The 15,351-nt window shown below is 41.5% G+C and overlaps 1 protein-coding gene across 1 annotated transcript in view; it reads left to right on the top strand.

The window, feature by feature from the left end:
* The window catches only part of tgm2a (transglutaminase 2, C polypeptide A), a 32,114-nt gene that overhangs the window by 3,548 nt on the left and 13,215 nt on the right, over window positions 1-15,351 (top strand). Inside the window, exons 5-7 of the mRNA XM_051948994.1 lie at window positions 531-659; window positions 2,181-2,349; window positions 3,327-3,459. Of these exons, the coding sequence (XP_051804954.1) occupies window positions 531-659; window positions 2,181-2,349; window positions 3,327-3,459 (431 nt within the window). The remainder of the gene's footprint in view (window positions 1-530; window positions 660-2,180; window positions 2,350-3,326; window positions 3,460-15,351) is intronic.

Raw genomic sequence — 15,351 nt, 5'->3', positions numbered from 1 at the left:
TGTTCTGTGTGTCTTTGTGCTCATATTCTGTCTTTTTGGTCATTTTCAGACCGTTTTGTGAGTGTTTTAGGTCTTTTTGAGATCAATTTGTATCTTTTCATGGCTGTTTTTATTCTGTTTGTGGTGATTTTAGGTGTTTTGTGGTCATTTTGTGTATTTCTGTGGTCATTTTGCAATTTTTTGTAGTTATTTTGAATTTTGCTGAAACTGAATTAATTTTTTTCATAAATTCCAGGCTGTTCATGATGTTTTGTAAAAAGATAATTCCTTAAATATGTACATTTTTTGCACTAAATCAAAGGAACCATTAGGAGTTGTGGTTATTTATAGGTTATCATGCTGTGGTTTTACTGGTCTGGTCCACTTCAGATCAAACTGGACTGAATGTGGAACCTGAACTAAGATGAGTTTGACTCTCCTGGTTTAAAGCATTCTGTAAATCAGTATCAATCCAGCAGCATATTTAATAATAATAAAACAAATCCTACACTGTTGTTAAATGTGTGAAATGATCTCCTGTTTGTCCTCAGTTTGAAACAGGAATCCTGGATATCTGTCTGAAGATCCTGGATGACAACCCTAAGTTTGTGTCGGATGCGGATCAGGACTGTTCTGCCCGGAGGAACCCGGTCTACGTGAGCCGGGTTCTGAGCGCCATGGTGGGTCTGCTTTAGTCGGTAATAATGGAGAAGCTAGAAGCAGCCTGGGGACGAGCTCCAGAAAACTCATTCCTATTCACAGACTTCTATAGAGAACCTCTCCCTTCCTTTCAGACGTCTCTCTTCTCCCATGGCAACTCCTTTCTGTGGCGTTACAAAGCAGCAGAGCAGAAATCCAGCCTGCTCATTCCAGGTTAAATTAAACAGAGTTTCATTACCAGATAAATAGAATACTGTCTGCTGCCGTGTTATTCCTGGCTGCAGGCTGTTTTCTGGGGGTGTCGTGATTCATGATCTGTCGCTGAGCAGTAAATCAGGGTATTTTCAGACCGCCTTGATGAACCGCGACGAGGTTGAACACGACATTCAGGTTCGATGACATCCAGCGCGGACGATCTGCTCACAAAGTCGAAGTTCCAAAGATGTCGTAAAGATCTAAATTTACTCGGTCGTCCTGCTGCAGTCCTAGGATTTATTTATTAGTGCTCATTTGTACCTTTTCTTTCCTGTACTGCAGCTTTGCACATTTCAAGGAAAACAACTTCACACTGATTTTGTTTTTCAATGTTCTGTCTCTTTGAAAAAATACATGTAGTCATGAGGATCAGCCCGTAATCCTCAACAATAATAATAGCAATAATTATAACAATAAAATAACTATTATTAACCATTATATAATAATAATAATAATAATAATCATATTATTATTATTATTATTTATATAATTTATTTGTGATATATGTGTGTATATATAATAAGGATAACAATAACAATAATTATAACAATAAAATAACTATTATTAACATTATATTAATAATAATAATCAGCATATTATTAGTATTTATATGATTTATTTAAGATATATATATATATGTGTGTGTATGTATATATAATAAGGATAATAATAATTATGATAACAATAATTATAAAATAAAAATAGCTATTATTAACTGTTTTATTAAAAGTAATAATAAAAATGATAGCAATAATGATAAAAGCAACCAAACAGCAAATAATAATAATAATATGAATTATTATTATTATTGTTGTTGTTATTGTTATTCATAATATAATTAAATTGTTATATGATTAATATTATTGTCATTATTATCATTCATAATAATAATTATTATTATTATTATTGTAATAAACAGCTATTATTATTATAATTATAAATATTATTATTATTATTATTTTTGTTATTATTATAGACTTTCTATGTGATGGTTTAACATGTACGTATGATACTGTCACTATCGTTCACTCCTGGTCCTCCTCTTCCTCCTCTTGCTCCTCTTCCTCCTCTTCCTCCTGGTCTTCCTCTTCCTCCTGGTCCTCCTCTTCCTCCTCTTGCTCCTGGTCCTCCTCTTCCTCCTGGTCCTCCTCTTCCTCCTGGTCCTCCTCTTCCTCCTGGTCCTCCTCTTCCTCCTCTTCCTCCTGGTCCTCCTCTTCCTCCTGGTCCTCCTCTTCCTCCTCTTGCTCCTCTTGCTCCTCTTCCTCCTGGTCCTCCTCTACCTTCAGATCAACAGCAACAACGACAGAGGCGTCCTGGTGGGAAACTGGGGGGAGATCTCAGACGGGGTTCATCCAGGAGCGTGGATCGGTAGTGGAGATATCCTGCGTCAGTGGGCAGAGAGCGGTCCGGTGCGCTACGGCCAGTGCTGGGTGTTTGCTGCCATCGCATGCACAGGTTAGATTAGATGTATTTATCTGAGGATCCACCGTTACTGCACCTGTTGCTTTCACTGCTGATTTATCTGCTCCTCCACCCGTTTGTCGCACTCTGGTCTTTTCAGGTTTAATAGTCAAGTATTATAATGTAATTTTACACATTTAGCAGTAAAAATGTAAAGAAAAAACACAAATAATCCAACATCACTTATATTAAGGTACTTTAGAAGCTATTTTTAACCCTCCTGCTGTTTTCATTTACGGGCACCAAAAAATTTGTTTCCTTGTCTGAAAAAAATTCTAAAATTCTGCAAAAAAAAAAAAATTCACAAATTTCTGAAAATTTGCAAAACTATCAGGAAGAAAATTCCAAAAATTCTTTGAAAGTTACCCTTAAAGTTTTATTTTTAAAAAAAAACCCAAATTTGGCAAGAAAATTCTTGTAAATATTTTTTAAAAATTAGTGAAAAATCTCCAAAAAAAATCCTACAAATATCTAAAGTGATTCCATATATATCAGTAAAACTTCTAATATTTTCTTTAAGAACATTCACATAAAAATCAACCAAAATCCAGCTAAATTCGCTGGATTTTGGTTGATTTTTTTGTGAATGTTCCTAAGAAACATTTTGAACATTTCTTTTTTCCACCAAAAAATGCTCAAACATTTCCAAAAAATGTTGGAAATGTGGACGTCAGAAGTTTCACTGTGAAAATACATATTTTTTTCCCACATTTTCAAACTTTAAAACGGGTCAGTTTGACTCACAGGAAGACATGAGGATTAAAGATGCTGCACCATAACATTAACTTTACTGCTTCATTTCTCCACTACTGCTTCCAACCGACCCAGACTTTTAAGCTAATACTCCAAATTTACAGTCTAACCTCGCTGCTTCCCGTCTGATCCTTGATATGATGCCTTTATTGTTTAATATCTGAAGCGTGTGCTGTGGTGAGGCGGTGTAACGTGGCGTTGATCTCCTCCCTCCTCAGTGTCTCGGGCTCTGGGCATCCCATGTCGGGTGGTCACTAACTTTGGATCGGCTCACGACACCGACGCCAACCTGGTGATAGAGAACCTGTACGACGAGGACGGAAAAAGGATTTCTGGGGGAGATTCGGTGTGGTGAGTCCTGATTACTTATGGGTCATTTTATAGAAAAGTTCTTACAGTTAGTGACTTCTGTTTTACATTCTTTCTTTTCCATTCTCATCCATGAATCCTCTGAACCCCAATCAGTTTTCTTTTTTTCACGGTAATTTAAAGTCCTGCACCTGCATGGAAATAACAGCCCTCATCTCAAAAAAATCAATCAATCAATCAAAAAATATTTATAGAGCACTTTACAACACTCATGGTGACCAAAGTGCTTTCCTGTTAAAAACAAACATTGAAATAAGAAATAAAAGCAGATTAAAAGAAAGCAACAACAGAGCATATCAGGAAAAATCAGATAAAATCAGGTAAAATAAGATAAAATAGAATAAAATAAAATGACACCACATTACTGTGTATTCAAAGCCAGTCTGAAAAGATATGCTTTTAGCCGTGTTTTGAACAAGCCAAAGTCAGTGATGGTGTGAATGTCAGGGGGCAGTTTGTTCCAGAGTCTTGGACCAGCAACTGAAAAGGTTCGATCCCCCCAGTGTTTATACCTGGCCCTATGGGACTTCCAGAAACAGCTGGTTAGAGGATCTAAACTCCCTGTTTGGGTTTCGGACAGAGAGAAGCTCCGTTAAATAAATAGGCCCCAGACCGTTCAGGGCTTTAAAAACAAATCCATGTGTGTGTGTGTGTGTGTGGGCGCGCGCACACACACACACACACACACACACACACACATTGATTAGTTAAAGTACAAAAAACAGAGGGCATTAGCCCATAAACTGTGACAAAACTGCATCCTTTCTAATGGCCAGCAGGGGACAACTGCTCTGAGTCGGAGTATGTAGAAGTCCTTAGTAAATATTTTTACAATGAATTTTTGTTCTCTGTTGCTAGTTTCAAGCCTTTTTCAATGCAACACAGTGGTCATTTAGTAAATGAAACTCAGTTTGGAAAGAAATTGATGATAAAGCTGAGTAAAGTTCTCAGCCAGCCAGGTTGAGGGGGGGTGGGGGAGTTGTTTCACCAAGCAGAGTTAAACTATCTTGGGATTAGTTCACGAGTGATGGGAAAATGCAACCTAAGATGGGCAGGAGTATTGGTGCGGCGGCAGCAGTAATGCAGGCGTTGTACTGAACTGTTGTGGTGAAGAGGGAGCTGAAACGCAAGGTGAAGCTCCCAATTTACCAGTCTGCTTACGCTTTAACCCTCAACTATGATCATGAACTCTGGGTAGTGACCGAAAGAACAAGATTGCAGATAGAAGCAGTTGAAATGAGCTTCTTCCGCAGGGTGGCTGGGCTCAGCCTTAGAGATAGGGTGAGAAGCACAGACATCCAGAGGGATCTCAGAGTGTAGAGCTGCTGCTCCTTCGAATCAAAAGGATTCAGTTGAGGTGGTTTGGGCATCTGATTTGGATGCTTCCTTTGGAGGTTTTCTGAACACGTCCACCTGGGAGGAGACCCTGGGGAAGAACTTGCTGAAGGGATTATGTTTCTTGTCTAGCCTGGGAACCCGGGAAGAGCTCGAAAGCGTTGCTGGGGGGAGGGACATCTAGAATGACCTGCTTCATCTGCAGACTCCGTGACCCGGCCCAGATAAGTGGAAGAAGATGGATGGATGGATGGATGGATGGAGTTCTCAGCCAGATCCACTGAAGATAATTCATGGTGTTTTGGCCAACTGGATTTAAAAATGCTAAATAAAACGGGTATATCAAAGCACAAACAACAGGGGCCAGGTAAACTTACTCAGACTATGTCCTGGAAGCAAAAGTAGGAATGTGAGTTAGCCTGTAAGCTAAGCTAAAGGCTACATTGCACTAATTTCTGCTCCTGATTAGCCTTTTAGCAAATCTGTGATTCCTGTCCATCAAAATGGAATGGCTAAGTCTGAGATAACTGTTGCATTCTAATCCTGACCAAGACACAGTAAACAGAAACATTACCGATGCTGCTCTTTGCTCAGCGCCAACATCTTTTGTCATCTTTTTTTTTTTTTGACAAAAAAATGTACAAAGCATGTAAACGATGTCTGACGCATTACTGTCCAGACTTTATGGGCACACCTGACTCAAAAATGTGTTCTGTTGCACTGCACTGCAGGATAATGACAGTAAAGCTTGTAATTGTAATTATTTTAATCTGAATTATATGATCCTGCCTGACATGCACAGATGTATGCGTTGACTTAATGTTTAAGATAGGAGTGTTGGAGCCTATTTCTATTATTTGATGATATATCAAATTATTATTATTTAGATGATGATCCACAGTTCTATTCCTGCTCTGAGGTTTATTCCGATCTTCTTGTGTGTTGGTGCTAGTAGCAGGTGCAGACCTGTGAAGCTGCAAGATAGTTTGATGAAGTGTGGAGGAAAAAGGTTGGAAACACATTGAAAATGCTCCCATGCAATGAAATCTGTTAAAATCACAGATACATTCATGGTATTTCAGGAGTTGATGGCCTGAGATGTTGCAGTTTTCCAGACAGACAAAACAGTCTCACTTTAAGGTCCATGTTGTAGCTGTTCTGGAGGATTTGTGGATGTTACATTTCTCTTTCTTTTTTTTTTTGCCCATGTTGGCATTAAAGTTGATGTCACGAAATGCAGAAGTGAATAAAATAGATTTTCGTCACATCCTGTCAAAGCAAAGAGTCTTGAACAGCTTGATGTTGCTTTATTCAAATTCAAGCTAACAGTCAGTCCAATATTAATTTTTAATCGATCCGTGCTCTCACGAGTAACGTCGTATTAACCTGACATATCAAAGAGTAGATACTGAGCAAGACAATTATCCGTAGTTTACTTTACCCGACACAATGCAGGACTCTGCTGTGAAGGCGGAGACGTGCGGCAGTGGTGTATTTGCGGCAATAGAAAAAAAGAAATTTGAAGGAGCGACGGCTAGGATTTAGAAATGGTGGACCGCCACTGCTATATAGTAGTCAGGTAATATGAGGTTGTAGAAGAGAATATTCTTCTGTTAAAGCCTCCAGTCTCTGGCTAAATTTGTTGAAACCTTGGAAGTCTGGCTTTGTGTTTTCGTCTCCGATGCAATGCTATTTTATGGCAGAAATGCTCAGCAATGGCATTGACTGCTTTTTTCGCTTATATCTTTCAGCAGATAAAAAAAACACCATGAGGACATGTTATCAAGGCAAAAAATGGATTTTCTGAATTCTTAATGGTTGCATTGATGGAATCGCTGATCTTTATTGAGAAATAAATAGAAATACACAAAAATCTGACTGTCTCCAGACATTAGGTGAGATTTTTCAGAGCGTTTGTCTTGTTGAGACACAGGTGTTTCCAAGTGAGCGATGACGGTTGTGTTGCCTCTGAACCGGCCGCCAGAATCAAATCCTCATAATATACTTTTAACCAAAGCACTTTGCAGCAACGTGAGTGTATAGATTTCTTTCCTTCAGTGGTAAAACGACCCCTGCCTGTACCACAACACACACTGGGAACCACTTTGATCGGTTTATCTGTGCAGAGCAACGCTAGACTGTGTGAGGGCCGAGTTCAATCTTTCTTCAAATACTTTTACCAGGTAAAGCACTTGGAACTGTGCAGAAACAAGAAAATCCTACAAGACCAATATCTGGCAGCACTTCAATATGAGTTAAGATAAATAAATATACATAAATTATCAAGCGTGCACGATTTTGCATAGAAAGTTTGGAAGAAACAATAATTCTGTATTAATTCTCAATAATTTGATTTATTATTTAATAAAAAAATTAAAATTGCTTAGGGTTCAGCTTTATTAAAGTTTAATGTGTATTCTTTTTTAATATTTTCATTCCAGTTGTGGAATGGGATCTTTATCTTTATCTTTTATTTTGAAAAGCCAGCATATTTCAGAGTCCCTTGTAACATTATAGAACTTTTATTTTGATACTGTACCTCAGTGCATTCTGTTAATGGTTTTCAGCTGACCAACTGAAACAATCATTTAAAAAAAAACAACCTATAGAAAGACATAGGTTGTTTTTTTTTGAAGATGACTGTTTGTGGGTCAGGAATGTGACATCATGTGTGACATCATCAGCAGAGTTTACTAGTGTAGGGTGAATTGTTACAACCACTCACTTCTGTCTAGAGCCAAAGACAGCAAGCAGCGAAGAAACCAGAGCGAGGAATTAACCGAACTCACAAACCTTCGACCGTCTTCAAGAACTTCAGTGTTCTTGAAGAATCTACAACTTCTGCAACCACCTACAACTACTGCAGTTGTCACCTTTTATTTCTTTTCAACTTTTCTGCTACCATGTCCATCAGGACCAACCCAAGGTGCAGAGGAGGCCCGAATTACCGTGGGCCAAACAACCACCACGTCAACCCCGCCGGGCCCCAAAGCTCTCGTGGCGCCGGTCAGGAAGAAATGAACTACCTGAACTACCTGAGAGAGCATAACCATAATATGAGCATTCGAATCCAGGAGCTCATCGCTGAGAACCAGCAGTACTCCCAGAAGATGGTGAGCTGTAAGGCCAAGATGGAGCAGCTGGAAGAGATTCTGCTGGACAAAAAGAAGGAAACAGAGTATGAACGCCAGCAGAACGAGGAAAGAATGTCGGCCCTGGAAGTGCAGCTCAGAGAACGCGAGGAGGCCGAAGAAGAGCAGCTGAAACTGAAAGACAGGGAGATCCTGAATCTCAAAAATGAGATCCAGAGTCTGTCTGCTGCTCTGAAAGCCTCCCAGAACCTGCAGAGAGATGAAGACAGATCTCTGGAGGTCAGTAATGAGCTGCAGGAGCAGAAAAAGGCCCTCGATGAAGAACGACAAGAGGTTGAGAAAGCCAAGGAAGAGCTCAAGCAGAAGACAAAAGATCTGCATGAGGAAAGGGTTGTTCTGGAAAAGCAACAGAAAGAACTCCAGGTAAACCAGGAAAAGCTGGAGCAGAAAGCTAAAGATGTGCATGACGAATGGGTCTTTCTGGAAAACTACAAAAACAAAGAGCTTCAAGAAGGACAGATGCGTCTGGAGAAGCAGAGAAAAGAAGTCCAGACACAAAAGAGAGAACTCCAGGAGCAGAGAGAAGCCTTGGAGAGAAACTTGAAACAGGTGGACCTGAGGAACATTGAGCTGCAGCTCATCCAGGAGGAGGTGGAGGAGGAGAGAAAACAGCTGCAGAAGCAAAAATGTGCATCAGAACAGATGGAGAAAGAACTTCAAGCTGAGAAGAAAGAACTTGAAAACATTCGAAAAGTTCTAGAAGCTCAGACTGTTGGAGTTAAGAAAGAAACGACAGAAACGGATGTGAAGTATGAGAATCTGCAGAAGGAGAACCAAGAACTGAAGCAGCAGAAAACAGAAAGAGAAGACAGAAATAAAGAGCTGCAAGAAGACAAGGTGGAGCTGCAGGAGGAGATTACAGACCTGGAGGTGAAGCAGCAAGAAAATGACCAACAGAAACCGAAAAGAAAGAAGGTGGGCTGCTGGAGCTGGCTGTTCAGGAAGTCCCGGGATAGACGAGGCTCGTGAGCTCCCTCTGACTCACCCCTTCCTCACCCTCCACTCCCCCTTGTCTCCCTCCTTCAACTCTCATCCATTCTGCCTCTTCCTTCCTCCATAAACTTCGTACCCTCGCTGTCGCCCCACACCTCCTCTTACTATTGTACACAACAACAACAACAAAACAGAAAGAGCAACAAAAAAACAAGAGAAGAGGTGATCTAGGAGACAAATGAACAACAGGAGCAGTAGAAGAAAGCCAAGAATAAGAAAAAGAGCTTCTGGAGTCGACTCAAGTGCTGTTGCCCATGAGTGGAGGCTCAAGGGCAACAGCTCCTCACCCCTTCTGCCTCCTTTCTCCTCACCTCTTCAACCTCTGTCACCCTCTTCCTCTATTTCTTCACTTTCCTTCCATCTTTTCTTTCTTTTCTTTCTTTTCTTTTCTTTCTTTTCTTTCTTTTCTTTTCTTTTCCTGTCCTGTCCTGTGTGTCGTGTCCTGCGTCCTGTGTGTCCTGTCGTGTGTCCTGTCCTGCGTCCTATGTGTTCTATGTTCCCCTCTAAAGAATCGCCACCTTATCGCGGTGGAGGGGTTTGAGTGTCCCTGTGATCCTGGGAGCTATGTTGTCCGGGGCAATAGCCCCTGGTAGGGTCTCCCAAGGCAAATTGGTTCTAGGTGAGGGACCAGACAAAGAGCGATTGTGAAAACCCTGATGACAAAGACGAAAGCCGCTACCTGGTCCAGACAAGGGAAACCGGGGCCTCTCCCTGGAGCCTGGTCTGGAGGGGAGCTGGTCACAGAGCACCTGGTGGCCGAGTCTTTGGGCCCCGTGGGGCTTGGTCGGGCACAGCCCGAAAAAGTAACACGGGGTCGCCGCCCGGTGGGCCCACCATCCACCGGGCAGGAAATCGGGGTCGGGTGCTATGCCAACCGGGCGGTAGGCAGGAGCGGGCGTCTAGACCAGGGGTCGGCAACCCGCGGCTCCGGAGCCGCATGCGACTCTTCATCCCTCTGTTGCGGCTTCCTGTAGCTTTGGAAAATAAATAATCAGAAGGCTATTTCATTCAAATTTCTTTTATTTTACTTTGTTACTTTTTAAAATTTAATTCTAAATTTGAAGATTACGGTGATCTTGTAACATCAAAATAAAACCTCTTCATTTTTGTCTGTTAAAATACGCGTCCCAGCCGTCCATCTCCGACACTCGCCGGCCTGCGGGTATTCATTTGGAGTCCTGTTGATCTTCGGATCCCAGTGTTTGCTCTACATTCATTCAGCAGCGGCGGGTCACCATTTCTAAATCCTAGCTGTCGCTCCTTCAAATTTCTGACTGACATAGTTTCTGCATTTATGCTCCAAATATGATGTAAAGAATCAAATGTGAAAAAACATTAGACTTTCATATATGCCACGCTGCATTGAAGCAGTCATTTCTGCAAAAGGATTCCCGACCAAGTATTGAGTGCATAAGTGAACATAATTATTTGAAGGTTGACTTTTTTTGTATTAAAACACTTTTCTTTTATTGGTCAGATGGAATATGCTAATTTTTTGAGATAGGGATTTTTGGTTTTTCTTTACTTTTTGGCCAATATCATCAATATTAAAACAATAAAAGGCTTGAACTACTTCAGTTGTGTGTAATGAATCTAACATATATGAAAGTCTAATGTTTATCAGTACATTACAGAAAATACTGAACTTTATCACAATATGCTAATTTTTTGAGAAGGACCTGTATATCCCTCAGTGGTGGATAATTATTCCATGTGTTCAGTGGAAACTGTGTCAAATAAATTCAACCATGCAGAATTCATATTTATATATTTAAAATGACAAGAATTACAATTCTTAGGCAGACTGCAGTGACATTTATTAGAGTTTGATCACTTGTAGTAAGACTAGTAAAGACCGCCATCCATTGAAAATACATTGTTTGCCTTGGTAGTGTGTCCTTACGGTGTTTTTATCTGCTGGAAGATACATTATGATTGAAGCAAGCAGTCAATGCCATGAAACACGTGTCTAAAGACATCTACATCAAATTTGGACATTTTTTGAAGAAACTGGTTGTTTTTAACATTTAAGTCTATGTATTTTTTCCAAGCACAAGTGCAGAATTCGACAGTCTGAGATTCTAAAATGAAAGAAATTTAATTTTTTGTCATCTTTGATAGTAAAGTGAACCAGCTTTAGATTTTAGATGGTGGTATATAGAAATAACTGCTCATTTTTCACATTTGATTCTTTACATCATATTTGAAGCATAAATGCAGAAACTATGTCAGTCAGAAATTTGAAGGAGCGACAGCTAGGATTTAGAAATGGTGACCCGCCGCTGCTGAATGAATGTAGAGCAAACACTGGGATCCGAAGATCAACAGGACTCCAAATGAATACCCGCAGGCCGGCGAGTGTCGGAGATGGACGGCTGGGACGCGTATTTTAACAGACAAAAATGAAGAGGTTTTATTTTGATGTTACAAGATCACCGTAATCTTCAAATTTAGAATTAAATTTTAAAAAGTAACAAAGTAAAATAAAAGAAATTTGAATGAAATAGCCTTCTGATTATTTATTTTCCAAAGCTACAGGAAGCCGCAACAGAGGGATGAAAGAGTCGCATGCGGCTCCGGAGCCGCGGGTTGCCGACCCCTGGTCTAGACGCCCGCTCCTGCCTACCGCCCGGTTGGCATAGCACCCGACCCCGATTTCCTGCCCGGTGGATGGTGGGCCCACCGGGCGGCGACCCCGTGTTACTTTTTCGGGCTGTGCCCGACCAAGCCCCACGGGGCCCAAAGACTCGGCCACCAGGTGCTCTGTGACCAGCTCCCCTCCAGACCAGGCTCCAGGGAGAGGCCCCGGTTTCCCTTGTCTGGACCAGGTAGCGGCTTTCGTCTTTGTCATCAGGGTTTTCACAATCGCTCTTTGTCTGGTCCCTCACCTAGAACCAATTTGCCTTGGGAGACCCTACCAGGGGCTATTGCCCCGGACAACATAGCTCCCAGGATCACAGGGACACTCAAACCCCTCCACCGCGATAAGGTGGCGATTCTTTAGAGGGGAACATAGAACACATAGGACGCAGGACAGGACACACGACAGGACACACAGGACGCAGGACACGACACACAGGACAGGACAGGAAAAGAAAAGAAAAGAAAAGAAAAGAAAAGAAAAGATGGAAGGAAAGTGAAGAAATAGAGGAAGAGGGTGACAGAGGTTGAAGAGGTGAGGAGAAAGGAGGCAGAAGGGGTGAGGAGCTGTTGCCCTTGAGCCTCCACTCATGGGCAACAGCACTTGAGTCGACTCCAGAAGCTCTTTTTCTTATTCTTGGCTTTCTTCTACTGCTCCTGTTGTTCATTTGTCTCCTAGATCACCTCTTCTCTTGTTTTTTTGTTTCTCTTTCTGTTTTGTTGTTGTTGTTGTGTACAATAGTAAGAGGAGGTGTGGGGCGACAGCGAGGGTACGAAGTTTATGGAGGAAGGAAGAGGCAGAATGGATGAGAGTTGAAGGAGGGAGACAAGGGGGAGTGGAGGGTGAGGAAGGGGTGAGTCAGAGGGAGCTCACGAGTCTCGTCTATCCCGGGACTTCCTGAACAGCCAGCTCCAGCAGCCCACCTTCTTTCTTTTCGGTTTCTGTTGGTCATTTTCTTGCTGCTTCACCTCCAGGTCTGTAATCTCCTCCTGCAGCTCCACCTTGTCTTCTTGCAGCTCTTTATTTCTGTCTTCTCTTTCTGTTTTCTGCTGCTTCAGTTCTTGGTTCTCCTTCTGCAGATTCTCATACTTCACATCCGTTTCTGTCGTTTCTTTCTTAACTCCAACAGTCTGAGCTTCTAGAACTTTTCGAATGTTTTCAAGTTCTTTCTTCTCAGCTTGAAGTTCTTTCTCCATCTGTTCTGATGCACATTTTTGCTTCTGCAGCTGTTTTCTCTCCTCCTCCACCTCCTCCTGGATGAGCTGCAGCTCAATGTTCCTCAGGTCCACCTGTTTCAAGTTTCTCTCCAAGGCTTCTCTCTGCTCCTGGAGTTCTCTCTTTTGTGTCTGGACTTCTTTTCTCTGCTTCTCCAGACGCATCTGTCCTTCTTGAAGCTCTTTGTTTTTGTAGTTTTCCAGAAAGACCCATTCGTCATGCACATCTTTAGCTTTCTGCTCCAGCTTTTCCTGGTTTACCTGGAGTTCTTTCTGTTGCTTTTCCAGAACAACCCTTTCCTCATGCAGATCTTTTGTCTTCTGCTTGAGCTCTTCCTTGGCGTTCTCAACCTCTTGTCGTTCTTCATCGAGGGCCTTTTTCTGCTCCTGCAGCTCATTACTGACCTCCAGAGATCTGTCTTCATCTCTCTGCAGGTTCTGGGAGGCTTTCAGAGCAGCAGACAGACTCTGGATCTCATTTTTGAGATTCAGGATCTCCCTGTCTTTCAGTTTCAGCTGCTCTTCTTCGGCCTCCTCGCGTTCTCTGAGCTGCACTTCCAGGGCCGACATTCTTTCCTCGTTCTGCTGGCGTTCATACTCTGTTTCCTTCTTTTTGTCCAGCAGAATCTCTTCCAGCTGCTCCATCTTGGCCTTACAGCTCACCATCTTCTGGGAGTACTGCTGGTTCTCAGCGATGAGCTCCTGGATTCGAATGCTCATATTATGGTTATGCTCTCTCAGGTAGTTCAGGTAGTTCATTTCTTCCTGACCGGCGCCACGAGAGCTTTGGGGCCCGGCGGGGTTGACGTGGTGGTTGTTTGGCCCGCGGTAATTCGGGCCTCCTCTGCACCTTGGGTTGGTCCTGATGGACATGGTAGCAGAAAAGTTGAAAAGAAATAAAAGGTGACAACTGCAGTAGTTGTCGGTGGTTGCAGAAGTTGTAGATTCTTCAAGAACACTGAAGTTCTTGAAGACGGTCGAAGGTTTGTGAGTTCGGTTAATTCCTCGCTCTGGTTTCTTCGCTGCTTGCTGTCTTTGGCTCTAGACAGAAGTGAGTGGTTGTAACAATTCACCCTACACTAGTAAACTCTGCTGATGATGTCACACATGATGTCACATTCCTGACCCACAAACAGTCATCTTCAAAAAAAAACAACCTATGTCTTTCTATAGGTTGTTTTTTTTTAAATGATTGTTTCAGTTGGTCAGCTGAAAACCATTAACAGAATGCACTGAGGTACAGTATCAAAATAAAAGTTCTATAATGTTACAAGGGACTCTGAAATATGCTGGCTTTTCAAAATTAAAGATAAAGATCCCATTCCACAACTGGAATGAAAATATTAAAAAAGAATACACATTAAACTTTAGGAAAGCTGAACCCTAAGCAATTTTAATTTTTTTATTAAATAATAAATCAAATTATTGAGAATTAATACAGAATTATTGTTTCTTCCAAACTTTCCATGCAAAATCGTGCACGCTTGATAATTTATGTATATTTATTTATCTTAACTCATATTGAAGTGCTGCCAGATATTGGTCTTGTAGGATTTTCTTGTTTCTGCACAGTTCCAAGTGCTTTACCTGGTAAAAGTATTTGAAGAAAGATTGAACTCGGCCCTCACACAGTCTAGCGTTGCTCTGCACAGATAAACCGATCAAAGTGGTTCCCAGTGTGTGTTGTGTTCCAGGCAGGGGTCGTTTTACCACTGAAGGAAAGAAATCTATACACTCACGTTGCTGCAAAGTGCTTTGGTTAAAAGTATATTATGAGGATTTGATTCTGGCGGCCGGTTCGGAGGCAACACAACCGTCATCGCTCACTTGGAAACACCTGTGTCTCAACAAGACAAACGCTCTGAAAAATCTCACCTAATGTCTGGAGACAGTCAGATTTTTGTGTATTTCTATTTATTTCTCAATAAAGATCAGCGATTCCATCAATGCAACCATTAAGAATTCAGAAAATCCATTTTTTGCCTTGATAACATGTCCTCATGGTGTTTTTTTATCTGCTGAAAGATATAAGTGAAAAAAGCAGTCAATGCCATTGCTGAGCATTTCTGCCATAAAATAGCATTGCATCGGAGACAAAAACACAAAGCCAGACTTCCAAGGTTTCAACTAATTTAGCCAGAGACTGGAGGCTTTAACAGAAGAATCTTCTCTTCTACAACCTCATGTTACCTGACTACTATATAGCAGTGGCGGTCCACCATTTCTAAATCCTAGCCGTCGCTCCTTCAAATTTCTTTTTTTCTATTGCCGCAAATACACCACTGCCGCACGTCTCCGCCTTCACAGCAGAGTCCTGCATTGTGTCGGGTAAAGTAAACTACGGATAATTGTCTTGCTCAGTATCTACTCTTTGATATGTCAGGTTAATACGACGTTACTCGTGAGAGCACGGATCGATTAAAAATTAATATTGGACTGACTGTTAGCTTGAATTTGAATAAAGCAACATCAAGCTGTTCAAGACTCTTTGCTTTGACAGGATGTGACGAAAATCTATTTTATTCACTTCTGCATTTCG

This window comes from Acanthochromis polyacanthus, chromosome 6 (genome assembly GCF_021347895.1).
Source record: "Acanthochromis polyacanthus isolate Apoly-LR-REF ecotype Palm Island chromosome 6, KAUST_Apoly_ChrSc, whole genome shotgun sequence".
Taxonomy (NCBI): domain Eukaryota; kingdom Metazoa; phylum Chordata; class Actinopteri; family Pomacentridae; genus Acanthochromis; species Acanthochromis polyacanthus.
This window is presented reverse-complemented; position numbering and strand designations above follow the sequence as displayed.